The sequence below is a fragment of the Mustelus asterias genome, chromosome 28, assembly GCF_964213995.1.
Source record: "Mustelus asterias chromosome 28, sMusAst1.hap1.1, whole genome shotgun sequence".
Lineage (NCBI taxonomy): Eukaryota > Metazoa > Chordata > Chondrichthyes > Carcharhiniformes > Triakidae > Mustelus > Mustelus asterias.
The window spans coordinates 10,393,797-10,421,269 of record NC_135828.1 but is presented as its reverse complement, the minus strand read 5'-3'; the positions used below and the strand labels follow the sequence as shown (position 1 = coordinate 10,421,269).

Here is a 27,473-nt window from a genome sequence, read left to right as displayed (position 1 = left end):
AGATATTAGAATTAATAAATAAACCTATTACCAAACTCCAAGGCAAAGCATCTGGATCAAATGACCAACAAAACACCACACAATCTTAAGGGAATAATGAGCTGACTTGGGCTAATACATTTAAGATGTTCATTAATGCAGGAGCCATGCCACAGGACTGGGAGTAGTGAATGGATCGTTGTATTCCATAAGAGTAAACCATGAATCGAGGTATTGTAATCCATTTAACCTAGTTTTCATGATAGGAAAAAATGCTTCAGAATAATTAGCGGGATGCTATCAACAGGAATTTAGCATGTAATTTAGGGAGGCAAATCTGTAGCTATGAACATTGACAATAAAGAAATAACTTGTGTTTCATGTTACAATGTTCTCAGGAGATCCCAAAGTGCTCAAAACATAATTACTTTTGAAGTCTGATTACTGCTGTGTTTTAGGCAAACCATTTGGTTAATCTGTGCACAGCATGGGCTCACAGAGTAAATGGGGTGAATGAGTTATTAGTCGGTAGTCCTGGAAAAGATGTTGATTAAAACACCAGGCCAGCAGCCTGTTCAGTATTTACCGATTGGAGGTTCGCAAATATCAAACAACATATTTGGGTGAAGCTTAAGTACAACAGAGGAATGAAGATAAACCCAGGTAGATCAAATGTTCTTAACCTTGCAAAGCAGCTTTCTCTGTGTCATGCTCACCTTGACGAGGTAATTGACACTGAGGCCTCTTTGGTTTACATCTTGCATTCTCCTGTAGATTTTTTATTCAAACTGTCCGGTTTACTCTAACTTTATCTGACTGGATCTAATTTCTGTAAGAAGTCTCACAGCACTAGGTTAAAGTCCACCAGGTTTATTTGGTAGCACGAGCTTTCGGAGTGTTCCTCCTCAGATGAGTGAAGAGCTGTGTCCCTCAACACACTCTTCTCTCACCTGAAGAAGGAGGAACACTCTGAAAGCTTGCGCTACCAAATAAACTTGTTGGACTTTAACCTGGTGTTGTGAGACTTCTTACTGTGCCCACCCCAGTCCAACGCTGGCATCTCCACATTATGGATCTAATTTACCAGATTCAGTTACAGTGTCTCATTCGCTGTAGCATTGAGTACATGCAAAAGTGGTAACAATTAAATTGGTTTATCACCACACAATTTATTTCTTTTTGCTTTAGACAAAAGCCAATTTGGTGACTCCTAGAAATGGGGAACCACTAATTGCTGCAATCCAGGATTTTCTAACAGGTAAGGTCGATTTGACCGTTTTATTGTCATCCTTTGGGATTTTATTAAATTCATATGTTAAAAATAATGAAAATAAAAAGGTCAGAGACCTTGTGAACCAGCTGGAATTCCCATTCTCCACAAACATACCAGGAATTAGATTAGGTCAAACATATATATAACCAATTAAGTACCAGGATTTGAGTAAACTTAACAACTTTAACTAAAAATAAAAGAAAATGCTCAGTCCTCATGAATCTATGATTCTATTCTAGGATTCTCAGCAGGGTCAGGCAATATCTGTGGAAAGAAATTCAGATTTGACGTTTCAGATCATTATGTCAGGTCTCATGTCAGAATAGTTCTTGAAGTAATATAATTCTTTTAAATTCTATTGCTAGGACTGCTAATGTATATTGGTATTTAATTTGTTAACATTTATTCACAGTGACATTGAAGTGTCATGACAATTATATCCTCATCAAACAATATTTGTACTGAATTGTTTTTGTAGAATTACTTGTTCACATTGTTGCCTAGTTGATTAGAAAGGATGCAAGTGTAATTGTTCTGCTGATTAACAACATGCTATGTTGGTAGTGATATCAATAACATGATCTATGTTTCAATCAAGTCCATAGTCTAAAGTTTTCAAACTTGGCATATTGTTCACTTTCTGTTCCGTGAGCAAATGTACAAACTGATCCAAACTGGTTTTGAATACCCTTGAGTTTAGGATTTTTGGATTCAACAAGGAAGTGGCCTGAAACAGTTTCAAGTTTTCTTTCGAAGGTCTTCTTTCATGTTCCTAATCCTTAGCCAGTGCTGCCCTCGAACTGGCATGTTTGAAATCAGCTAAAGTTTAGGAATATTTCCCCATCCCATCCCAACCATTCTTTATGGGAAATGCTTGGCTTCTCCTACTATTGATACGGTTGAGTTCAGGAATTCAGCACTTGCATGTATATAATATGGACAGCAAGAATTTTGAAATTAACTTCCATGATTATATGCAGTATTAAACAATAAATCGTGCTGATTTTTACATATATTCTCAAAGGCTTTGTACATGACTCCTGAGAAAATATTTTTTTTAGATGATATTTCATTTTTGTTTGTACAGGTGCTTATCTGCTTACCAGGAAAGACACTTTCTTTGACAGAGCAAAGACGTGTCAGATCGTTGCCTCCATTCTTTCAGGAAAAGATGAGCGAATCAAAATTAGTCTTCCACCTCCTGCAATCCGGAAGGTGATACTTCCAACCATTTTGAAAAACTAAAATAAGTTTTAAAATTTTATATTGAAATTAAGTAAAGTTAAAGTTTACTTATTAGTCACAAGTAGGCTTACATTAACACTGCAATGAAGTTACTGTGAAATTCCCCTAGTCGCCACACTCCAGCGCCTGAGGGAGAATTTAGCTTGGGGCACACTGAGGGAGAATTTAGCTTGGCCAGTGCACCTAACCAGCACATCTTTGGACTGTGGGAAGAAACCGGAGCACCCGGAGGAAACCCACGAGGAAAACGTGTAAACTCCACACAGTGACCCAAGCCGGGAATCGAACCCGGGCCCCTGGCGCTGTGAGGTAGCTGTGCTAATCACTGTGCCGCCCCAGTAACCTGTGAGCAGGACTCGTTTTACCTTATTTCACAGATTTTGAACGGGATAATTTTGTGCAGTATGTGTTTAATGTACTATATGCTCATGTTCCACAAATGGGGATAAAGCTTTATTTGGGGGCAGCATGATGGCGCAGTGGTTAGCACTGCAGTCTCACAGTGCCAGGGACCCGGGTTCAATTCCCGGCCTCGGGTCACTGTCTGTGTGCAGTTTGCACATCTCCCCGTGTCTGCGTGGGTTTCCTCCAGGTGCTCCGGTTTCCTCCCACAGCAATGATATGCGGGTTGTGTTGATTGGCCATGCTAAATTGCCCCTTAGTGTCCCCAGATGCATAGGTTAGAGGGATTAGCAGGGTAAATATGTGGGGTTACGGGGATAGGGCCTGGGTGGGATTATGGTTGGTGCAGACTCAATGGGCTGAATGGCCTCCTGCACTGTAGGATTCTATGATTGAGTCTGCATTTACTAAACAGTTTATAAATTCTCCTTTGGTTTAATCTTTTTAGTTTATCGCTGGGCTGGATGAAACCTTCGCAAGGATATACAGTTTAAATCATTGGAATTTTATATGCTTCTCATTTCATTTAGCATTTCACAGTGTTGTCATGTGATATTAACATGTTTATAATCAGCATGTTACGTTGGGAATTAGGGGTGAAGGTGGGTGTGAGGCAGGAATTTAGCTGTCACTGGGTTACCATCGCAAACTTGCTGATTTGTACTGTCGATGTGTTGCAGTATGAGTCTGATTAACATGCTGTTCCACTTTCTATCTGAAATGGGTGGGAAGCGGTTACCAGCCTCCAAAAAAATCAGGTAGCCATTGACTGCTCACTGGTGCTCAGGCAAGTGTAAGGAAAAGGGTTTTGTGGATAGGTAAGGTTGAGATCCAGGACAAGACAGTGACCGTTTTTTTGTGCGGGACTTAGAAGAAAGGAAACAGTTTTTAAAAGAAAAAATACCTGAAGGATTCCCTCAGCTTCCTGATCTTCTTGAAACTAGCAACAGGAAAGCCACAATGCTTCTGAGGTCAAGTAGACTTGAAGGTGTCATCATACCTTGATTAGCATATGTGAAATGGGGCTTAGGTGTCTGTTTTCAATCAGGCGGAATTCCCTCTCATCCTTTTCAAAGATGTTGACTTCTTTGCGTGGTCATACCTTATCTCAATTCTGAAATCAGTCTGTAAGCGTGTGGTCCTTAAGATGATAGCCAAAAAACACAACTGTTTTAAAAGTTGCCCCATGAAGTATCAGGCAACTTGAATGTCCTCATTGCTGATAACTGCCCATTTGGGATTGTGTACAAGTTTGCAGTTAACAGATCAATGATTCTTCAACACAAATATGGGGTAAACCAGATGCCTAATTTTTTGGGAGATGAATACAACTTGGTGAAATCCGTATTACTTGTGGATTATTTAATTCCATTCATAAATGCATAATTAGTAGTTAATTGTGGGTACCCCTTGCATCTGTTAGAGGAAGAGCAGCTGTACTTGTACATTTCTTGGTAAATCCACACTTCAGATTTATGACAGAGATCTAAGCATGATCTATACTAAAGTGCAAGATAATGTCTCCCTCAGCCCGTGACGCTATGGACAGGGAAACAAATATTTAGCCTCATTCTGAAACCAAACAAGGATTGTCCTATTAATGCAAACCTGCGTACCAAGGGCAAGCAGTATTGTGGAAAAGGCGAAGACCTCTGTTACAATGACTCCTGTAAGTATATAAAATTTGAACCGTAAAACAAAAACCTCCAAATCATCGGAACAAAATGTTATATTTCGAAAGCTTTACATTGTTCTATAAGCATTTATTTACAGAGTTACACATTAGAAGCATGCACCACCTTACCCAACAACCGCAATTTCAGTGGTTCTTTTTATAGGAACACAAATTAATCCCTAGTTCATGATCATCACCTGTATACATTAAGGCGGCACCATGGTTAGCACTGCTGCCTCACAGTGCCAGGGACCCAGGATCGATTCCAGCCTTGGGTGATTGTACCTTCTCCCTGTGTCTGCGTGGGTTTCCTCCGGTTTCCTCCCGCACTCCGAAGATATGTAGGTTAGGTGGATTGGCCATGGTAAATGTGTGCGGTTACAAGGATAGGATGGAGGAAAAGGCCTGGGTAAGATACTCTGTCAGAAAGACAGCGCATACTCGATGGGCCGAATGGCCTCCTGCTCCATATGGATTCTATGAATTAATACGTAATTAACACAAGCGAATCAAAAGTAACAGCAGCGATATTTGATAAATTATTTTTATAAAAGAGGTTTTTTTAATTCTATAATAATAATTGTTTTACATTTGGCACAGGTTTGATGTCAAGCAGACTGGGTCATTGGAATAAAGGAAGTAGCTGAGGATCAGTTTTGGCATATGTTCATGTCCCGGTTTTGGTTCCCTGACTTTGACATTTAGATGAGTTTTCATGTTATGTACAATGGGATTAATTGTATAATTGAATTTTGTTTCTAGTGCAACCTGATTATCTGTGTTCCATCTCATTTTCCAGAATTGGTGTCAGGAGACCAGCAGACTATACTTTAGGGAACAGTGAAGTAAAGGAGCCCACTGACTAGCTGAGGGAGAATTTCTTATATGAGGCTTTTCTTGTGTATTGCCTCTTATCAATTCCTTTTTGAGTTATTCGTAAAGAATGAAAAAAATGACAAGAACATAAGAAATAGTAGCAGGAGTAGGCCGTATCTCACCTTGAGTCTGCTTTGCTATTCAGTAAGATTGTGGCTGATCTTTCACCTCAGCTCCACATTCCTGTGCTTTTCCCGTTATTTCTTGTTTTCCTTAGTGCTCAAACTCGAAATATATTCTCAATGACTACAAATGCTGGCCCAGCCAACGACACCCGTGTCCCATGAATGAATTTTAAAAAAATTCTCTACCCCAGAGAATGCTCAAAAGATTCACAACCCCACAGCTGAAGAAATTTCACTTCAACATTGTCTGAATGGCCAACCCTTATCCTGAGGCTGAATGAAACCTCTCGTTGTACCCTCTTCTCTGCAACATCTAATTGTATACATTTCATTGAGATTGCGTCATTCTTCTAAACCCCAGAGAACATAGGTCCCATTCTACTGTGTCTTTATAGGGTAACTCTCTCACCTCAGGAATCAATCGATGAACCTGCATTGCAAACTATTGATGTACCCCTCTAAAACCAGAGAGAAAAGGTGAAGAAGTATTTGGAGTTAATGGCAGCTCCTGGGAGTGATGACTTGCAGGAAAGAATGTAGATCCACAATTATCCGCATATTTGTTGTCCACCAGAGTTTTCTGGGAGTATTGATAGCTAACTAGGACCCTCCTGTACAATACTATCTTTTATTTTACAATTACATTTTCAACCACGTTACAAATTTCTTCAGTCTTTACACCTGCATTTCCCCTGTGCAAGATCACTTGAGCCAGGATCTCAATAGTGAACTCTTGAAAACATAGAGAGAGACTGAGCGTTTCAGGTCTGTGACCTCGTATCAGAACTAGAAAAGTTAGTAAATGTAGTAGGTTTTGAGCAAGTGAATGAGGGGCAGCTGGGAAGAACAATAGGGGAGGTCTGTGACAGGAGAAATTAAATGACAAAAGGCTTCATGGTGCAAGCTCAAATGGAGTGGTACTGGGACAAATAAAGAAACAAAAAATGTGTCTAGTCACACTTCCTCCAAGCACATCTTTTGCTTCTTCACTTGTCCAATTCCCCGTTCCCTTTACATTATCTGTACTTGCAAATTACTGTCCAATTTTCAGCCTTTCTTTCCTCGAGAATCCTTTAGCCCAAATCCATGTCCCACCTTTTTTACAACGTCATATTTGAATCTCTTCAGTCTGATTTCGGCCCCACTACAGCACGGAAATGGCACTATTCAAAGTCACAAATGGCATCCTCTGTGGCTGCAACCATGGTGCAATATCTCTCCATTTTTCTTCTTTGTCCAGCTTTGTGGACTACCTTTGCTTGGTTCCATTCTTTCACTTATCCATTGTAGTCAGAGCATTTTCAGCATAACGCAAGGTATCAGGTTTCATATGCGTAAAAGCAAAAGACTGCAGATGCTGGAATCTGAAACAAAAACAGAAAATGCTGGAAAATCTCAGCAGGTCTGACAGCATCTGTGGAGAAAGAATAGAGTAAGGAGTCTAACAACACCAGGTTAAAGTCCAACAGGTTTATTTGGTAGCAAATGCCACTAGCTTTCGGAGCGCTGCTCCTTCGTCAGATGGAGTGGAAATCTACCAAATAAACTTGTTGGACTTTAACCTGGTGTTGTTAGACTCCTCACTGTGTTTGCTCCAGTCCAACGCTGGCATTTCCACATCGAGAAAGAATAGAGCCAGTGTTTCAAATCTGGATGACACAGCTCTGACGAAGGGTCATCCAGACTCGAAACATTGGCTCTATTCTTTTTCCACAGGTGCTGTCAGACCTGCTGAGGTTTCATATATACGCTGGTGACATTCAGCACTGCCTGTCTCCATCCTCTGGCCCTTTACTGTCAACCTACTAGTAGGGCATTTATTTCTGGATGAGCCACTTCAACCATTGTTCTAAACTTTATCTTACTGTTCTCCTTATCTAATGTGCACCAATTCCGCTGATGTGTATTCAAAGTTTTCCATGGCTTTTCCGCCTCACTATCTCTAGCCTCTTTCAGTGTTTTACTGTCTTGTGCACCGTACCTTTTAGGCCAAACTCTGGATTTCTCCCCAAATCCTCTCTATCTATCTCTCCTGCTTTAAGACCCTTCTTAAAACCTGCCTCTCCAATCAAAGTTTTCACCCCTCGTCTTAATACCTCCTTTTTTGACTCAACTTGTCTGAACACCTTGGGGCATTTCTCTACACTAAAGGTGATAGTTGTAGTAAATGATTTCCACCAACCAGCAACATTATGCTCGCTTGAAAGCAAAATTGCCTAGAAAACATACATTTCAAAGTCCATTTTCAGATCCTGATGGAATTTTAAAAATCACATCAATGATAGGTTTATCCGTTCAGAATGTATGTTCAGAACTTCTGTCATTTTTGTGGCTGGAGAAGGGCATATGAGGTTGTGAAACAGTTAATTTAAAAAAAAACTTGGAATGGAGTAAGTCCTATGGGAAAATTCAAATAAATTTCAGTGATTTTTGATCACTAAGCACTTGTGTACATGTTGACAGAAATGTTAGATATTTCTTTGGTGGCTAACATGGAATTAAACTTGTCAGTTAATAAGCCAAATCATAGTGATCCCCTCATGGGAATTATCCAGATGAGCTCAAATGTTGTACACACGTTTATTATTTAGATTATGTAGAAAATATTATAGACATGGTGGACGATGGGTCTTGAAATGTCTTTTGTTGCCCTAGAAAGTCTGTTGAAATTTTAGTGATATACCAGTCGAAATGCAAGTTATTTCCACGCTGATTGCCGACGTTTGTCTACAAACCAAATCAGATTGATATAAGCACCATTACGACATTTGTCACATCCTTTTCACAAAGGTTTATCCCTTTCTATATCCAAATGCCTTCTGTATTTTTACTTTCTTGCATAGTAACTTCTGTTTTCGTCATATTGCAGTCGTTGTAATCCAGAACAGTGAGCTGATGTCTGGGAGCCTGGATAAAGGAACTCTGGGATCGGGTTCCAAGAACAACATTTTCTACATCCTGCTAAGAGACTGGGGGCAAATGGCTGCTGCAGATGCTATGTCGCGCCTTGCTCGACTGGCTCCTGTCTATCTGTGTAAGTAGTAACTTGTCTATAAAATGCTTAAGGTATTAAGTGAATACCTTAAGGACATTGTTTTCTTATATTTCATAATTTGGATTTGAACACCCAGCCTTCAATTTGCAAATTCACTACCATGAATATTACACCAACATAAATATTGCGCTACCAGTTCCATAAGCAACTGCATGAACAGCAAACTGATTTCTTTTGTAACAGCTGAAAAAATATATATCATGTTGCTTAAGACTGCAGTACTGGGAGAAGTGAGGGAATGCAACAAAGCAGAAATATGTGGGATGGAGACACAGAGAAATAGAGGTTGAACAACCGGGTAGAATGCCCAAGTGCAAGATTAACAGAGAGAGAACAGGAACTAACGAAAAGAAATTTGTTTAAAATGTTTTCCAACAATTTATCCTGCCATATTAGGATCATAGAATAGAATCCCTATGGTGCAGAAGGAAGATATTCAGCCCATCGAGCCTGCAGCAACAACAATCCCATCCAGGCCCTATTCCCCATAACCCCACTTACCTGCTAATCCCCCTGACACTAGGGGCAATTTAACATGACTACTCCACCTAACCTGCGTATGTTTGCACTATGGGAAGAAGCCGGAGCACCCGGAGGAAACCCACGCAGACATGGGAAGAAAATGCAAACTCCACGCAGACAGTGACCCAAGGCCAGAATTGAACCCGGGTCCCTGGCAGTGTAGGCAGCAGTGCTAACCACTGTGCCACCGTGCCGCCCTTATTGTTAGCTTGGCCAGTATTAGGATCAGAATGGTTAATGTTAACCATGACAGCGTGGAGCAATCAGTAAATTTTGACTTTTTCTATAATCAAGCAGATAAAGTAGAAAGGATAGGTACATAGCTTTAAAATCCTTCTTCACTTCCATCATGAGAGCAGTTTGAGTGCTTTAATCATATTTCAGCCTTTTTACAGCTACCCTTACTCTGCATTGATTTTTGAATTCTTCATAAATTTTTCACCCGAATGGTTGTGATTGAGTACAGATGTGTATATTGCCGCTCCATGGTTCAACTGTTGTGCTGAGTACTGGGCTAATGGTAAGATACTTGGTAGTGTGGGTGAACAGCAAGATCTCGGTGTCCATGTGCATAGATCCCTGAAAGTTGGCACCCAGGTTGATAGAGCTGTTAAGGCGTACGGAGTGTTAGCTTTTATTGGTAGAGGGATTGAGTTTCGGAGCCAGGAGGTCATGTTGCAGCTGTACAAAACTCTGGCGCGGCCGCACTTGGAGTATTGCGTACAGTTCTGGTCACCGCATTATAAGAAGGATGTGGAAGCATTGGAAAGGGTGCGGAGGAGATTTACTAGGATGTTGCCTGGTATGGTGGGAAGGTCTTTTGAGGAAAGGCTGAGGGACTTGAGGTTGTTTTCGTTAGAGAGAAGGTTAAGAGGTGACTTAATAGAGGCATACAAGATGATCAGAGGATTAGATAGGGTGGATAGTGAGAGCCTTTTTCCTCGGATGGTGATAGCTAGCACGAGGGGACATAGCTTTAAATTGAGGGGTGAGAGATATAGGACAGATGTCAGAGGTAGGTTCTTCACTCAAAGTAGTATGGGCGTGGACTCGTCAACATTAAGGGCATTTAAATGGTCATTGGATAAACATATGGATGATATTGGAATAGTGTAGGTTAGATGGGCTTTAGATTGCTTCCACTGGTTGGCGCAACATCGAGGGCCGAAGGGCCTGTACTGCGCTGTAATGTTCCATGCAGTCATCCATGATTTTAATTGCCTGCCTTGTATCTTTGTTGGAACAACCATTTCACTACAGAATTGTGGTCAGCCAGATAGTTCTGAGTAGCAGAGAGGGTTTTGAAAATTGTCAGTGCTATAAACTGAGGGCTGTATTTAAGTGAGTAATGAACAAGGATGCATGCCTCCTATTACAAATTTTACTATACTCTTCACTATTTCTACACTCCTAATTACCAACCTGATGTATGCATGTTACCTTTGTGTGTTTTTAACCTGATCAGATACTTTCCTTCGTAAGTGCACACTTGAACTAAAATTGACTGGATGAAAACATATAATTCTTCTGCAACAAAATATTTCCCTTTATTTCTAGTTAAATAATGGAATATGTGAAGTAACAGGAGCCCATAAATGTAATCCTATTTAGCCATAGAGTGTTGTGTTTCCAGTGCTTAATGCACTAGATATTTTCAATCCATCTGTCTGGTTTTTTTGCTAATCATGTAGATCAGTTTCCTCCACCGTGTCATATTAAATTAGGGAGTGATTAAACATGTCTAACAGTATATACCATAGTTCAAGTGGTTTTAATTTTGAAATTTTTGAAGTTGAATCAGTGTCCAGAGATTCTATAAAACTGAGACTTGTAATCTTTTATGTTGAACATACACACCAGGCAGCACCCATTTGGGAAAAAAAAGTCACTTATTTGCTGCTGTTTCTGTGTACTCTGCTCCAATTTTAGCTCACTATCCTTTGATTTTCCTCCAAGAATACAACTTAAACCTTTATAATCACGCAAGTATAATAACTTTGGGGACAGCATTACTTGTCTTTGTTTGAATTATCTAGTATATAGAACTGAATGACTAGCAGTGATCAGTTTTAAATTGCAGGAAGATGTTTTTCAGAGTCTAACTGTTAACATTATAAAATTTAGGTTAAGGTTTAAGTTTATTTATTAGTGTTACAAGTAGGCTTACATTAACACTGTAATGAAGTTACTGTGAAAATCCCCTCGTCACCACGCACTGGCGCCTGTTCGGGTACACTGAGGGAGAATTTAGCATGGCCAATGCACCCTAACCAGTACGTCTTTCGGGCTGTGGGAGAAAAACGGAGCACCTGGAGGACACCTATGCAGACGCAGGGAGAATGTGCAAACTCTACACAGGCAGTGACCCAGTGCAGTTTTATCCATTTCAAAACAGCAGCAGGAAATAGAGAAAAGCTGGTACTTGAATGATTAAAAAGCAGAAGCCTTGTTCCAGTGGTTCAGATGACATTGTAATCTCCATGACTAAACTGTAATTGCTTTTATAAAGCAGCTAAAATGAGATTACTGCTTTATAATTACTCCCTTGGAATATTTAGTTTAAAATACATGCTGTTGAGGTTTTTCATTTATTCTGGGGTCATGGTAGACACATTGTTTAGCTCTGTTGCATTTCACTTCTAAGATTTAATTTTACATGATTGCTTTTCCCAAATCTAGCCAATCGAGGATTTTCTATTGGTATTGGTGACGTAACACCGGGGAAGGGGCTATTAAAAGCCAAACAGGAGCTACTTGATGCTGGCTACAAGAAGTGTGATGAATTTATTGACGCACTAAACACAGGCAAACTTCAACAACAACCTGGATGTACAGCAGAAGAAACATTAGAAGTAAGGGCTGGCTTTTCATTTCGGTGTGAGGAAAAATCAGCATGCATTTGAAATTTCATCTTAGTCAATTTCCTAAATAATTTGTTCATCTTTTGAAATAAGAGGATGTGTGGGAATATTCCTTTCAGTTGAATTACAAAATAAATGTTTGCATTGTAGAAAAGAATAACTAATGTGTAATGAAGAAATATATTTGCCAGAAATTTGTCTCCCCAACAACACATAAATTAATCAATTATTTTTGCAGAACTTGCCATAAATGTGTTCCCAGTAGTCCAACAGATAACCCTTTTAAAATCGCTGTCATCTAATAGTCTATTTGATACTTGGCAACAATTGAAAATACAAACTTTCATATAATTTGCAAGAGCTGTGGTTAACACAATAGGGATGATTTTGCGCCCGCATTCGCCATCAGTGCAAATGGCGACATGGGCGCAAAATCTTGAGAATCGGAAAATGAGATTCTTGCCGGTGAGATCTCATTCCTGATTTTCCACGCCCCTTCCTGGTGACATAACAGGGTTCCCACCCACAAAGGGGGAGAACCTCATTGTAACATATTTTAATAAATTGTAAGATAATTAACAAGCTCCCTAATGCATGATTTCTCCCCCCCCCCCCCCCCCCCCCCTCACAAAATACTCATACATGTTGCTGAGGTTTGCAACAGGTTAATAAAGGCGTGAATCGGTAGTCCCCTAGGCTGGTGAGAGGTGTTGCCCCCAATGTGAGGGGGCGGGGGGGATCTTTGTGCTGATCAGGCACCCTTTAAAGATGTGCCCCAATCCCTGTGGAGCCAGCCCTGCCCATTCTATCAGGCCCCACTCTGCCAGAGCAATGCTGTAAACCAGTGATTTTCTTTTTTCAGAGCGCCTGAAAATCTGGTCTAAAAACTCAGCTGTGCAGCTGGAGAATCACGTCAGTTTTAAGTCGGAGCTGATACTCTTGGTGGTGGTGTGGGGAGGGGGGGGGGGGGAATAGGGGGAAATTTCACCCTACATCAGTATTTTTCAATGAGCATTATCTCAGAAACTTGTGTTTCGTCCCAGAAAACCTGACGACAGTTCTCTTACTGCAGGTCATTGAGCTTCTCTTTACATTCGTGCTGAATTCAGCTCATAAAACACACATGGTGGCGCAGTGGTTAGCACTGCTGCCTCACAGTGCCAGGGACCTGGGTTCGATTCCCAGCTTGGGTCACTGTGCGGAGTTTGCACGTTCTCCCCGCATCTGCGTGGGTTTCTTCTGGGTGCTCCGATTTCCTCCCACAGTCTGAAAGACGTGCTGGTTAGGTGCATTGACCCGAACAGGCGCCGGAGTGTGGCGACGAGGGGAATTTCACAGTCACTTCATTGCAGTGTTAACGTAAGCCTTACTTGCGACTAATAAATAAAACTTTAAAATTTGCCACTTCTACCTAAAATCATGCAAAAACATAAAGGAACATTCCAGTTGATCACATTTTGTACTTTGGTGTTAGAATAACCTTTTGTTCTTAGCTGTTTTCAATTCAATGATTGATTAATGAAGAAAGCAAAATATGTCTGCGTGTAATTTGCCTGAATGGATTTGACATAATACTTTCACTACTTACAGGCCTTGATCCTTAAGGAGCTCTCTGTAATTAGAGACCATGCTGGCAGTGCATGCCTTAGGGAGCTGGACAAGAGCAACAGCCCCCTCACTATGGCCCTTTGTGGCTCAAAAGGTAACTGGACAATTTAGTCATTGTTAAGTTGCAAATGCTATCACTGGTATGTGGGTGGTCAGGCATTTTAAGAGATTGCATAGTCAAATGGACACTGAGTGGGTGTTTAGAAAAAGAAACTTGGGTACTTTGATCTATTTGGTAATTGGGAAATATAACATTAAATTTTTTTAAATCAAAAAATCTGATGTTTTAAGTAGATGTATTTTAGTGTATTTCTTTCCTGGATCCATATATATGTACACAGTGCTGTATGAAGCAGCTGTCGTTTGGTCAGATCAATATATCTAAAACTCTTTTTTAAAAAAATACAACAAAAGGAATTGCTCTTGTTCCAGATTTGTAAATGTACAAAGGACTAGTCAAAACACAAATGTGTTGGAAGAACTCAGCATCTGTGGAGAGAGAAAGAAGAGTCAACATTTCTAGTCCAATATGACTCCTCTTTGGAACTGTCCAAAGTGTTCTGGAAAAGAGTCGCAATGGCTTCAAAACGTTAATTCGGTTTCTCCCTCCACAGGTGCTGCCAAACCTGCTGAACTTTTCCAGTAATTTTTGCTTTTGTTTCTGATCTGCAGCATCAGTGGTATTTTTGCTTTTATGATAAGGGTTGAATCAAATTATTTGATTTTTGAGAATAAAGATAAACAGCCACTGAAATCTTTACGAGACTTTATTAGTATCTGCTTCCAATTATGTTAGAAAAACATGCTAATGTTACAAAGTTAACTCTAAATAGCATTTTAGTGACTATTGCAAGATTCAGTACATCTTTGTCTGATTTGGAAGAAGGTGTAACTGGTGTAATCAGCAAGTTTGCGGATGACACGAAGATGGCTGGACTTGCGGATAGCGAAGAGCATTGTCGGGCAATACAGCAGGATATAAATAGGCTGGAAAATTGGGCGGAGAGGTGGCAGATGGAGTTTAATCCGGATAAATGCGAAGAAATAATGTAGGGAGGAGTTATACAATAAATGGCAGAGTCATCAGGAGTATAGAAACACAGAGGGACCTAGGTGTGCAAGTCCACAAATCCTTGAAGGTGGCAACACAGGTGGAGAAGGTGGTGAAGAAGGCATATGGTATGCTTGCCTTTATAGGATGGGGTATAGAGTATAAAAGCTGGAGTCTGATGATGCAGCTGTATAGAACGCTGGTTAGGCCACATTTGGAGTACTGCGTCCAGTTCTGGTCGCCGCACTACCAGAAGGACGTGGAGGTGTTAGAGAGAGTGCAGAGAAGGTTTACCAGGATGTTGCCTGGTATAGAGGGTCTTAGCTATGAGGAGAGATTGGGTAGACTGGGGTTGTTCTCCTTGGAAAGACGGAGAATGAGGGGAGATCTAATAGAGGTGTACAAGATTATGAAGGGTATAGATAGGGTGAACAGTGGGAAGCTTTTTCCCAGGTCGGAGGTGACGATCACGAGGGGTCACGGGCTCAAGGTGAGAGGGGCGAAGTATAACTCAGACATCAGAGGGACGTTTTTTACACAGAGGGTGGTGGGGGCCTGGAATGCGCTGCCAAGTAGGGTGGTGGAGGCAGGCACGCTGACATCGTTTAAGACTTACCTGGATAGTCACATGAGCAGCCTGGGAATGGAGGGATACAAACGATTGGTCTAGTTGGACCAAGGAGCGGCACAGGCTTGGAGGGCCGAAGGGCCTGTTTCCTGTGCTGTACTGTTCTTTGTTCTTTAAATTGAGGCAAACTGAGTGAGTCTGTGTCTTTCTTGAAACATTGACTCATACTTGTGTATATTTTCATGAGTGTCCAAAAACATTGAGTACTATGTCAATGAGGGTTATTGAATAGTGCTTACGAGTGAGAATTAGACAGGGTTTCTGCTACTGATCACCATCTTGAGTTATACTGTAGCCCCAGGTGAAAAATGCATGTACGTAGCTATCAGAAAAGGAGAGGATCGGGCCAGTGTGTTGTTCTCACCTGAATAAGCTATTGTTAGGTTGCCAGCCAGCGTTGTGGCACCATACCCCAAGCAGGAGAGAAGTGAAAACAAGGATGTAGGTTCGATATAAAACAATATACTGGAAATACTCAAGCCAGGCAGAGTGAAGAGAGTTCTAATGGATGTTCATCAACCTGAAACGTGAACTCTTGTTTCTCTCTCCACCGATTTCTGAGTACCTGCAGCATTTTCTGCCTTTATTTTAGATTTCCAGCATTCGGAGTATTTGACATGTGTATGTGTTTGGTAGGTGGGAGTGACCACTTGATGTATAGCTTAGTCTGTATGATTTTATAATTGTAATCAATGTTATCCATTAGAGTAAATGTAAGCGGAGAACATCTCTAAGGCCTCTGCCGCTGAAAAAGTCAAATTAAAAGCGAACAGGTTGCAACCACATCTTTACTTGCTTCCATTTTGGGGAAAGCATCTTGCTTCCTCTTGGGGTTGTCTGCTGGTAGCGCAGTTTAATCGGTAATTCATTGGATGGAGACAGTTATGTACATTTGTCTTGTTTGTTTAAAACACTATTTCTAGCCTTCAGGAATAAATCCTGTCATTGGTCTTTTATTCTCCCATGATGCATTAACCCAGTAGTAATGAACATTCTTAATAGGTTCCTTCATCAACATCTCCCAGATGATTGCCTGTGTGGGGCAGCAGGCTATTAGTGGATCACGCGTTCCAGATGGTTTTGAGAGTAGATCGCTACCTCACTTTGAAAAGCATTCTAAGGTGAGCAGTCTACTTAGATGAAGGTCCTGTCATCACTTGGCTCTTCATTCATCGACTGATAGTTTAGAAATTACTTTTCAAACCGTGCAACTTCTAATGAAATTTGCAAATTTCTTTGTGCAGCTTCCAGCAGCAAAGGGCTTTGTAGCAGACAGTTTCTATTCTGGTTTAACTCCAACTGAGTTTATCTTCCATACCATGGCTGGTCGGGAGGGCCTGGTGGATACTGCTGTTAAGACAGCAGAAACTGGATACATGCAGGTAATGGCAAAATTTGACAAGAATTGGACTTGTTCTTACAATCAGTCTGCTCAGTTGAACCACGTTCATGCTCTCATTTAGTCCTTCATGCTAGCATTTAGAACAGAGGTTCACACTTGATCTGTAAAACTAAGTATACATAACTTAGAGCACACTCATAAGTTATAGACCAAATCTTTGGGTGATGCATGTAATTTATCCTGGCTTAGTTTTCCATTCCAGTGGGCAAAAACATCTTTGTTGCATAGTCCTAAGTATTCTATGCACAAGACTGCTCAATGATAATGTCTTTTACATGGCCTGAAATACTGTGTTGCCTTGACCATCTTTTCTTCCTCTTCTCTATCGCACCTCAAACTCAGAGCTAGGTGACCTTTGCTACACCAGAATGAGGTTTGTTGCTTGAGCTACACTGATGGTAAATTACACTGAGAATTTGACTCTGTGTGGATAATTATTCAGGATCGATGGCAATCTTTCTTCTTTACTCTTTGGAGGCAATGAATGGCAAAGACTATTTATAACCCCTGTTGGACACTAGCAATTCGTGAGTGAATCTTTGCAGTTCAGATAATGTGAATGCTGCAATTATGTCATGAGTTTCTTTACTTAGAGGAAAGTCTTATTGACATATTGCAAATTAGATGTCTGAGTTGCATGATGTGCCGCTGTTTGGAAGAATAATTTAGACCATTGAAGACAATTTAACCCTAAATTTTTTTTCAACAGCAGGTTAAAGTCCAACAGGTATATTTGGAATCACACGCTTTTGGAGCGCTGCTCCTCCATCAGGTGAGTGGGCAGGCACTCATCTGATGAAGGAGCAGTGCTGCGAAAACTCGTGATTCCAAATAAACCTGTTGGACTTTAACCTGGTGTTGTGAGACTTCTTACTGTGCCCACCTCAGTCCAACGCCAAATTTTCTTTACCATTTTACCAACAAATAGATGAGACTTGACTGGACAGTTAGTATGCATCAAAACATTCAAGCACATTCTCAATTTTATGTATATCTATACTTTGAATCTAGCATTAACAACTTAATTTAGGGGTCTCTGAATGTATTTTCGATCTTGACTAGTGTATTCCATTTACCCTCTTTATTACTTAGTGGATTTATTTAAAGAATGTATAAAAATATTTTTGAAGTTCATTTAATGTTTAAAGTATTTTTAAGGTTTATTTATTAGTGTCACAAGTAAGGCTTACATTAACATTGCAATGAAGTTATTGTGAAAATCCCCTAGTCGCCACACTCCGGTGCCTGTTCGGGTGCACTGAGGGAAAATTTAGCATGGCCAGTGCACCTAACCAGCACGTCTTCCAGACTGTGGGAGGAAACCAGAGCACCCGGAGGAAACCCACGCGGACACGGGGAGAACGTGCAGATTCCACACAGTCAGTGACCCAATCCGGGAATCGAACCTGGGTCCCTGGCACTGTGAGGCAGCAGTGCTAACCACTGTGGCACCGCGTAGCCCCAATAAACAACAAACCATTAAACCAACAATCAAACATTTGTGATGGAAAGCTGAACGTTTGTTCTCAAAGGTGCATCCTGCACACATTGAGTTTCAAGACACATTACCCACCACAACCCCTGCCATCCTCCCTCCAACCCAGAGCTTGGTAAAACTCCAGCATTGTCTACCTTTATATAGTTCTAAAATGTACATTCTATAAAATACATACTATTTATCACACTTACTCTTCCATTCATCTTTGGAGTACAGGAGACATTAACATATTTGTACTGGACATCTGCCCTTCCTCATTTTGGAAGCCATTTCTCAAACCAGTATAATCCTAAGTAGAAACTTCCTTATCTGCTATAGATGTTTACTACTGACACACCTTTGGAATTTAATTGCAGTATTTAGTGTACAACAATCTAGTCTGAAGATATTTCTTCTGTTTCTGCCTTTTTCTAGAGACGACTGGTTAAATCTTTAGAGGATCTTTGCACACAGTATGATTTAACTGTTCGCAGCTCAACAGGTGACATTATCCAGTTTATCTATGGTGGAGATGGCTTAGATCCAGCAGCAATGGAAGGCAAAGATGAGCCCTTAGAATTTAAGCGGGTTCTGGATAATATTCGGGTAATGATGCTCTGTTTTATGACAATTGTTGACATATACATGCATACTGTAATATGCTGCATATTGTCGTTTAATCAACCTTTAAGTTTGTGTTGTGTCTACATACTCCAGATTAAACTGCTTCTGTCAGCTCAACAGGTGACATTATCCAGTTTATCTATGGTGGAGATGGCTTAGATCCAGCAGCAATGGAAGGCAAAGATGAGCTGTTGGAATTTATAAAATAAGCTACAAGCTTTATTGTGATGAGTTTTTTGATTCTAATTTAGAAAAAAAAAATGGCCAAAATTATTGTTTTCCGATCCATTTCAAGTTACATTATTCGGGCAATAGTAGAAAACAGATGTTGTTGTTGTACCTCTCCTACCTTGATTTCACCACTATAGGATTGTCATTCTAAGAATTGTGGATTTTCGCAGGTTCAAATTCTTAAATTGCAGAACTAACTTAAAGGTTCAATTGTAAAATTTGTACTCTAAAGGATTAATTGTCCAAAAGTATATTTGTTCTTGCAGTTTCTGCTTCCAAGCCCCATTATCACCATATGTACCTACATAATTTTCTTGGCAGTTTTAGCCTCCGTTGTCCATGTCCAGTAGGCAGCCTTCACTCTGATCTCTGTCCATATTGATGATCAACTTTTATTGATCAACTTCTTCAGGCATCTTCCGATTAAGCTTTGTTGCTAAGTATGGGGTGGTACTTGATTAAATCCCGTCAGGAGTGTGCCATGGATGTATCATGCACTTTTCTGGTGCCTGCCTTTAGAGCCATGGTCCTCTTGCCAACATTATCTGCCTCTTCCATAGTTCCAGATTTTATGCACTTAGAGGGGTGCCATCCCCTATCTACACTGAAGCTGATGATGCCCTCAATCTATCTCCTCAGCCAAGGTGAGGTAGCAGGGTCTGCCTGCTGGTGTGCATTACCAGCTATCTGGAGACATGTGAGAGCTGAGAATGCTGAGAAACCAGTAAGCCTTACCCACATTCCAACGTCAGCATGGGTGGCTGACAATGACTGAGGTCCTAGCCCTGTCACAGAAATGTCACACTTCTGTTGAACTAGCCACAAGAATTTGTGTGAACTCCGTAATGACCCACCTTTCAGTATTACCACTATACAACAGTGTTGGGAAGTTCACTGGGGTTAAGAACTTCAACCTTTATGCAACACCTTGTGGTGCAAAGTCTTGATGCTGTACTCTGGCCATACCATACTAGACAAAACATGTGGTCATCTCTGGTACGCTACCGGTGCCACGTGATAGCGAGTTGAGGAACAGGGAGAGAGTGCACTTAAACATGTGGTTGCAGGGATGGTGCAGGAGGGAGGGTTTCAGATACGTGGATAATTGGAACACGTTCTGGGGAAGGTGGGACCTCTACAAACAGGACGGGGTGCACCTGAACCAGAGGGGCATCAATATCCTGGGAGGGAAATTTGCTACGGCTCTTCAGGGGGATTTAAACTAATTTGTCAGGGGAGTGGGAAAAGGAGTTGTAGTCCGGAAGTCAGTGTTGAGGGTGGTGAGATATTGGGGAAGGTATCAAGGTCAAGGGTGGGTACCGGTAGACAGGAAGATGGGTTGAAGTGTGTCTACTTCAATGCAAGGAGCATCCGGAACAAGGTGGATGAACTTGGGGTGTGGATTGCTACTTGGGACTACGATGTTGTGGCCATTACGGAGACATGGGTAGAACAAGGACAGGAATGGTTATTGGACGTTCCGGGGTATAGATGTTTCAGTAAGTGTAGGGAAGCTGGTAAAAGAGGTGGAGGAGTAGCATTGTTAATCAAGGATAGTTTAACGGCTGCGGAAAAGCACTTTGAGGGGGATATACACACTGAGGTAATATGGGCTGCAGTTAGAAACAGGAAAGGAGCGGTCACGTTGCTAGGAGTTTACTATAGGCCCCCAAATAGTAATAGAGATGTGGAGGAAGAAATTGCAAAGCAGATTATGGATACGTGTGGGGGTCACAGGGTAGTTGTCATGGGGGACTTTAACTTTCCAAATATTGATTGGAACCTTTGTAGGTCAAATAGTTTGGATGGGGCACTTTTTGTGCAGTGTGTGCAGGAGGGTTTCCTGACACAATATGTGGATAGGCCGACAAGGGGTGAGGCCACATTGGATTTGGTACTGGGAAATGAACCGGGCCAAGTGTTAGATTTGGTTGTGGGAGAGAACTTTGGAGATAGTGACCACAATTCGGTGTCTTTTGTTATTGCAATGGAGAGGGATAGGGCCGGACGGCAGGGCAAGGCTTACAATTGGGGGAGAGGTAATTATGATGCGATTAGGCAAGAATTAGGGGGCATAAGATGGGAACAGAAACTGTCAGGGAAAGGCACTGATGAAAAGTGGAACTTTTTCAAGGAACAAATACTGGGTGTCCTTGATAGGTATGTCCCTGTCAGGCAGGGAGGAAATGGCCGAGTGAGGGAACCGTGGTTCACAAAAGAGGTGGAATGTCTTGTGAAAAGGAAGAGGGAAGCTTATGTAGCGATGAGGAAACAAGGTTCAGATGGCTCGATTGAGGGTTACAAGTTAGCAAGGAATGAGCTGAAAAAGGGGCTGAGGAGAGCTAGGAGGGGACATGAGAAGTCCTTGGCGGGTCGGACCAAGGAAAACCCCAAGGCTTTTTACTCTTATGTGAGGAATAAAAGAATGACCAGGGTGAGGTTAGGGCCGGTCAAGGACAGTGGTGGGAACTTGTGTATGGAATCAGTAGAGATAGGCGAGGTGATGAATGAATACTTTTCTTCAGTGTTCACCAAGGAGAGGGGCCATGTTTTTGAGGAAGAGAAGGTGTTACAGGCTAATAGGCTGGAGGAAATAAATGTTCGGAGGGAGGATGTCTTGGCAGTTTTGAATAAACTGAAGGTCGATAAGTCCCCTGGGCCTGATGAAATGTATCCTAGGATTCTTTGGGAGGCGAGGGATGAGATTGCAGAGCCTTTGGCTTTGATCTTTGGGTCCTCGCTGTCCACGGGGATGGTGCCAGAGGACTGGAGAGTGGCAAATGTTGTTCCTCTGTTTAAGAAAGGGAATAGAAATGACCCTGGTAATTATAGACCGGTTAGTCTGACTTCGGTGGTTGGTAAATTGATGGAAAAGGTCCTTAGGGATGGGATTTACGACCATTTAGAAAGATGCGGATTAATCCGGGATAGTCAGCACGGATTTGTGAAGGGCAAATCGTGCCTCACAAATTTGATAGAATTTTTTGAGGAGGTAACTAGGTGTGTTGATGAAGGTAGGGCGGTTGATGTCATATACATGGATTTTAGTAAGGCGTTTGATAAGGTCCCCCATGGTCGGCTTATGATGAAAGTAAGGAGGTGTGGGATAGAGGGAAAGTTGGCCGATTGGATAGGTAACTGGCTATCTGATCGAAGACAGAGGGTGGTGGTGGATGGAAAATTTTCGGACTGGAGGCAGGTTGCTAGCGGAGTGCCGCAGGGATCGGTGCTTGGTCCTCTGCTCTTTGTGATTTTTATTAATGACTTAGAGGAGGGGGCTGAAGGGTGGATCAGTAAATTTGCTGATGACACCAAGATTGGTGGAGTAGTGGATGAGGTGGAGGGCTGTTGTAGGCTGCAAAGAGACATAGATAGGATGCAAAGCTGGGCTGAAAAATGGCAAATGGAGTTTAACCCTGATAAATGTGAGGTGATTCATTTTGGTAGGACTAATTTAAATGTGGATTACAGGGTCAAAGGTAGGGTTCTGAAGACTGTGGAGGAACAGAGAGATCTTGGGGTCCATATCCACAGATCTCTAAAGGTTGCCACTCAAGTGGATAGAGCTGTGAAGAAGGCATATAGTGTGTTAGCTTTTATTAACAGGGGGTTGGAGTTTAAGAGCCGTGGGGTTATGCTGCAACTGTACAGGACCTTGGTGAGACCGCATTTGGAATATTGCGTGCAGTTCTGGTCACCTCACTATAAGAAGGATGTGGAAGCGCTGGAAAGAGTGCAGAGGAGATTTACCAGGATGCTGCCTGGTTTGGAGTGTCGGTCTTATGAGGAAAGGTTGAGGGAGCTGGGGCTGTTCTTTCTGGAGCGGAGGAGATTGAGGGGAGACTTAATAGAGGTTTATAAAATGATGAAGGGGATAGATCGAGTGAACGTTCAAAGACTATTTCCTCGGGTGGATGGAGCTATTACAAGGGGGCATAATTATAGGGTTCATGGTGGGAGATATAGGAAGGATATCAGAGGTAGGTTCTTCACGCAGAGAGTGGTTGGGGTGTGGAATGGACTGCCTGCAGTGATAGTGGAGTCAGACACTTTAGGAACATTTAAGCGGTTATTGGATAGGCACATGGAGCACACCAGGATGGTAGGGAGTGGGATAGCTTGATCTTGGTTTCAGATGAAGGTTGGCACAACATCGTGGGCCGAAGGGCCTGTTCTGTGCTGTAATGTTCTATGTTCATACCCAATGCCTACAATTGAATTTTTACATCAATTGTGAGAGTTAAGATCTTCCTGGAGGTAAGAGAGGACCTTTAATTGTATTAATTTCAATTCCAGTAAGGGGTGTCCAGCAGAAGTTGTACAGTATTAATTTCAACATGGAATTTGAAAAACAGAAAATGTTTTCTTATATATATCAACAACTTTGCAGTTTTCTCAGGACCTTTTGTTGTCTTGTGTTTCTAAAGCAGGGGACAAGATTGTACTTGCGCCAGAACAATTATCACGCGAGTGCTTGTAATCCCTCAAGACAACTCTTTGGTTTGTTATAGGTCATGGAAATGTTTGATCAGGTGGTTTCATTTGCAGGCTGTTTTTTTTGAGAGAACATGTCTCTGATGTCTTTGTTTCTCTTTTGCCTCCTAGGCCATTTACCCATGTCACAGTGAACCAGCTCTGAGTAAGAATGAAGTGGTTGTAGCTGCTGAGGCAATTATGAAGAGAAGCGAGTTTTTGTGTTGTCAAAATGAATATCTGCAGGTTGGCAGAATGCTCATTCTCTAAATCAAAGCATAATGTACATTAGATGCAGATGAAACCTTTTCCTGTTGTCTTTCACTTTTTCATATTGATTGATCTATCCCATTTCTAAAGGCTCTAACTGGAACCATATGTGCGAAGTACATTGAGGTAATGGCTGTAGCTGTGTGGTTGGGCATTTCCAATTTCCACAATCTCACTCAATATAAGTGCCTCCCTAATGCACTGGCTGATTTTGCTGCTAGCTACTCAATGTGTCAGATCAGAACTTTAAAAATATATATATTTACAGTCTGTCATTATAAGTGCTCTTGCATCAGGAAGCTTTAATATACTGATCCTTGTATATTAAGTGACTAATGACCTAAGCAATTGTCTTGCTGTAGATCTAAATCTCCAATCAGAGTTTACCACCAGGCTAACCCTGGAAGTTCAGATTTTTATTGGTGAGAGGATTAGATCATAAGACATAGGAGCAGAATTAGGCCACTCAGCCCATCGGGTCTGCTCTGCCATTCAATCATGGCTGATATTTTTCTCATCCCCATTCTCCTGTCCTTTCCCCATAATCCCTGATCCCCTTATTAATCAAGGCCCTATCTATCTCTGCCCCTTAGAGCCCTTTCACCCTCGGTCCAGCACAAGTTTATTGACATGTTTTAAATCCAGTGTCAAAATTGCAACACTGGTGTAAAGAATTTCTGCACTCCCCTTTTTACACCCTCTCTGAATGAGATCATGGCTCTGTCAAGCTTAGTTTTTCCCATGTTGATTGAGTCCCTCAAGCAACTGGGCTTAAATAACCCCAAATTATTTCACCCTTGCAGCTAACTCGCTGGCTGTGATGACATTGATCTAGCATTAATTTAAATGCCAATCCTATAGCTAATGAAATTATCTTAAAAAGGAGCAACCGTTTCATGCCTGCTATCCTTCACGTGGTTTCTGATCATAACCATTTTGCTATATCAGGTTCTATACAATGAAGAATGGAAACCTGGAGGTAGAGCCACCTAGACTGCTTTCACACATTTCTTAGTGGGTCTTTTGACCATCATTAACCCAGGAAAAGATTAGGAACCACAGAGTCAAAGTCAAAAAAAAACGTAGGAGAGGTTCAAGACCAAGATATTCACTCCTACTTCATTTCATGTTTTTTTCCCCCCTCCAGTTGCCTTTGCTCCATGACAAGGGGAAATAATTTCTCTGTATCCACCCTTTCTGAATCCTTTGATCATTTCAAAGACTTCAATTAGATTGCCCTCAATCTTCTAAATTCAAGGGAATGCAAGTCCAGTTTGATGCAAAATGCCTTCATAATTTAACTGTTTAAGCCCTGGAATCATTCTGGTGAAACTGATGTATATCCTTTCAGCCCAAAAACTGGATGCAGTACTCCAGATAGAATCTGACCAGGGCTCTGTACAACTTCAGCTTTGGGACTTTGACTAAGATTCCTTGTGCAAGTCCTTCTCATGAAGCTTCCTGTGGAACTTAGTCTGCTGGTAGGATTAGCTTCCCCCTGTAAGTCTGGGTCCGGTGGTGGTGTCCAATCCACTCAGACTCAGTGAAGGCCTATCCACACTCCACACAACAGGACCCAAAGGAATTGCTTGGCTTAGAGACTTTGCATTCGCTAATTAAATAAAAAATAAATTTATATAACTAAAACCTCTTAAGTTTCAGCCTCTTTTAGATCAAGGCTAACAGTCTATTAGCATTGTGATTACGTTTTGAACCAATGCACCAGCATTTAATGGGTTATGTACCTGGACATCCAAAACCCTTTGCTATTCCATAGTTCCAACTCTCTTGCCATTTAGAAAATATTCCAGTTTGTCATTTTGGATCTCATGCTTCATCACTTTGAAATTCATCTACCACGTTATTGTCAACTCACTTCATCTCTCTATGTCCCTATGTAACTTCTTACTCCCATCTAAACAACTTGCTGTGTCTTCTACCTTTGTGTCATCTGCAAATTTAGGCATACAACTCTCTGGAGGAAGGGTTGGGGCCAGGTGATGCTGCTTGCTGCTTGTTTTGTTTCCTTGGCCATGTCCAATTTCACTGTATTCCTTCATCTATGTCTTTGATGTATATAGTGAAAAGCTGAGGCAGCAGTGCAGATTCCTGGGGGACGCCGCTTGTCATGTCCTGTCCGTCAGAGTGGGACCCCTACTCTCTGTCTCCTATTTCCAACCAATTACCAACCCATGTCACAAAGTAGCAATTATCAGCTGCTGTTGGACAATTATCAACACTGAAAACCCTTGCTAATGATTTCTATTCTTCCTTTCAAGGCAGAGGTCAGTTGTTCTGCTTTCTTCCCACATGGCAGTAAATGAGATTGCATTACTCTGGCTAGAATAAGGAATGAGTTTAAAATTTAAGCTGATCTGTGGAACATGGCACAGTGTGTTTACCCATTTACAACTATCTTCAAATCTTAACATTCAGTATAACTCATTAAACTGGTGTGATGGAATGAATATAGCTGGGAATCTTCAGCTGCTTGATTGCGAGTGGAAAATGCATGGATATGTTGAATCCATTGACTAAGCATGGCGTGTGCTTTAAAGAGCTTGTCACGGGCTTCTCCAAATAATTTTTCTTGGGCCTCGTGTGACAGACGACTTCCACAGGTGCTCCCACACTCCCCGCGAACTGAAACGTCCACAGAGCAATTCAGGACACAGTGTACCTGGGGTAAAAAATGAATGCCTTGCTCTGCTGATGAGCTCGCCAAAAAATCATAGAAATCATAGAAACCCTACAGTGCAGAAGGAGGCCATTCGGCCCATCGAGTCTGCACCGACCACAATCCCACCCAGGCCCTACCCCCACATATTTACCCGCTAATCCCTCTAACCTACACATCTCAGGACTCTAAGGGGCAATTTTTAACCTGGCCAATCAACCTAACCCGCACATCTTTGGACTGTGGGAGGAAACCCACGCAGACACGAGGAGAATGTGCAAACTCCACACAGACAGTGACCCAAGCCGGGAATCGAACCCAGGTCCCTGGAGCTGTGAAGCAGCAGTGCTAACCACTGTGCTACCGTGTCGCCCCAAAATGGCGCCAGCTGCCTCATAATCTCTGGATTTCTTTGTTAGACGGGGAAATGATGGACTGTAAGATACAAGCAATGAACCACAAATTGCGTTTATCATGAAATAAAATTGAAAAAAGAAACAGCACAAAGAACAGAAGTCTATCCTGAAATAAACTTTTTAAAAGTCTGTCATTCAGGTTCTTTACAATGACACTGAGCTTGGACTTGAGTCTGATGTGTCATTCATACATGAAATAATGTGCAAAACTGACTTCTAATTCACAGGGCTAGACTATATTTTGATATTCTACTGATCACCTTGGAATCAAATGTAATTTTAATATGAACATTCCAAAGAGATCTCTCCTCCATCCGAAATATTTTCGGATGGAGGAACTTATCTTGCTATTCAGCTCTGCCTCAATGGTAAATTGAACTTCACTTAAAATGTTCTGAATCTGACTGTTCTACTTTCTTTAGGCAATTAGAAATTTTATCAAGGATTTTTCTGATAAGATCAAGAAAACTCGAGACAAATACGGCATCAATGACAATGGGACTACTGAGGTATTGGATTTAATATTGCATTCTTTAATAAATGGTTCTTGTTCATTTGTCAATGGGGAAGAGGAGAATATTATTCCTTTCGATGGTGCAACAT

General features: G+C 41.5%; 1 protein-coding gene across 2 annotated transcripts in view; it reads left to right on the top strand.

Moving 5' to 3' along the window:
• Positions 1-27,473, top strand: part of polr3a (polymerase (RNA) III (DNA directed) polypeptide A) — a 61,178-nt gene that overhangs the window by 22,927 nt on the left and 10,778 nt on the right. The window contains exons 12-23 of one of the 2 annotated variants that reach the window (XM_078199388.1): positions 1,168-1,237; positions 2,340-2,467; positions 4,430-4,568; positions 8,445-8,609; positions 11,832-12,004; positions 13,604-13,715; positions 16,303-16,421; positions 16,545-16,682; positions 18,615-18,785; positions 23,640-23,753; positions 23,868-23,903; positions 27,293-27,379. In XM_078199388.1, the coding sequence (XP_078055514.1) occupies positions 1,168-1,237; positions 2,340-2,467; positions 4,430-4,568; positions 8,445-8,609; positions 11,832-12,004; positions 13,604-13,715; positions 16,303-16,421; positions 16,545-16,682; positions 18,615-18,785; positions 23,640-23,753; positions 23,868-23,903; positions 27,293-27,379 (1,452 nt within the window). The remainder of the gene's footprint in view (positions 1-1,167; positions 1,238-2,339; positions 2,468-4,429; positions 4,569-8,444; positions 8,610-11,831; positions 12,005-13,603; positions 13,716-16,302; positions 16,422-16,544; positions 16,683-18,614; positions 18,786-23,639; positions 23,754-23,867; positions 23,904-27,292; positions 27,380-27,473) is intronic. The other variant, XM_078199389.1, reaches the window with a different exon arrangement.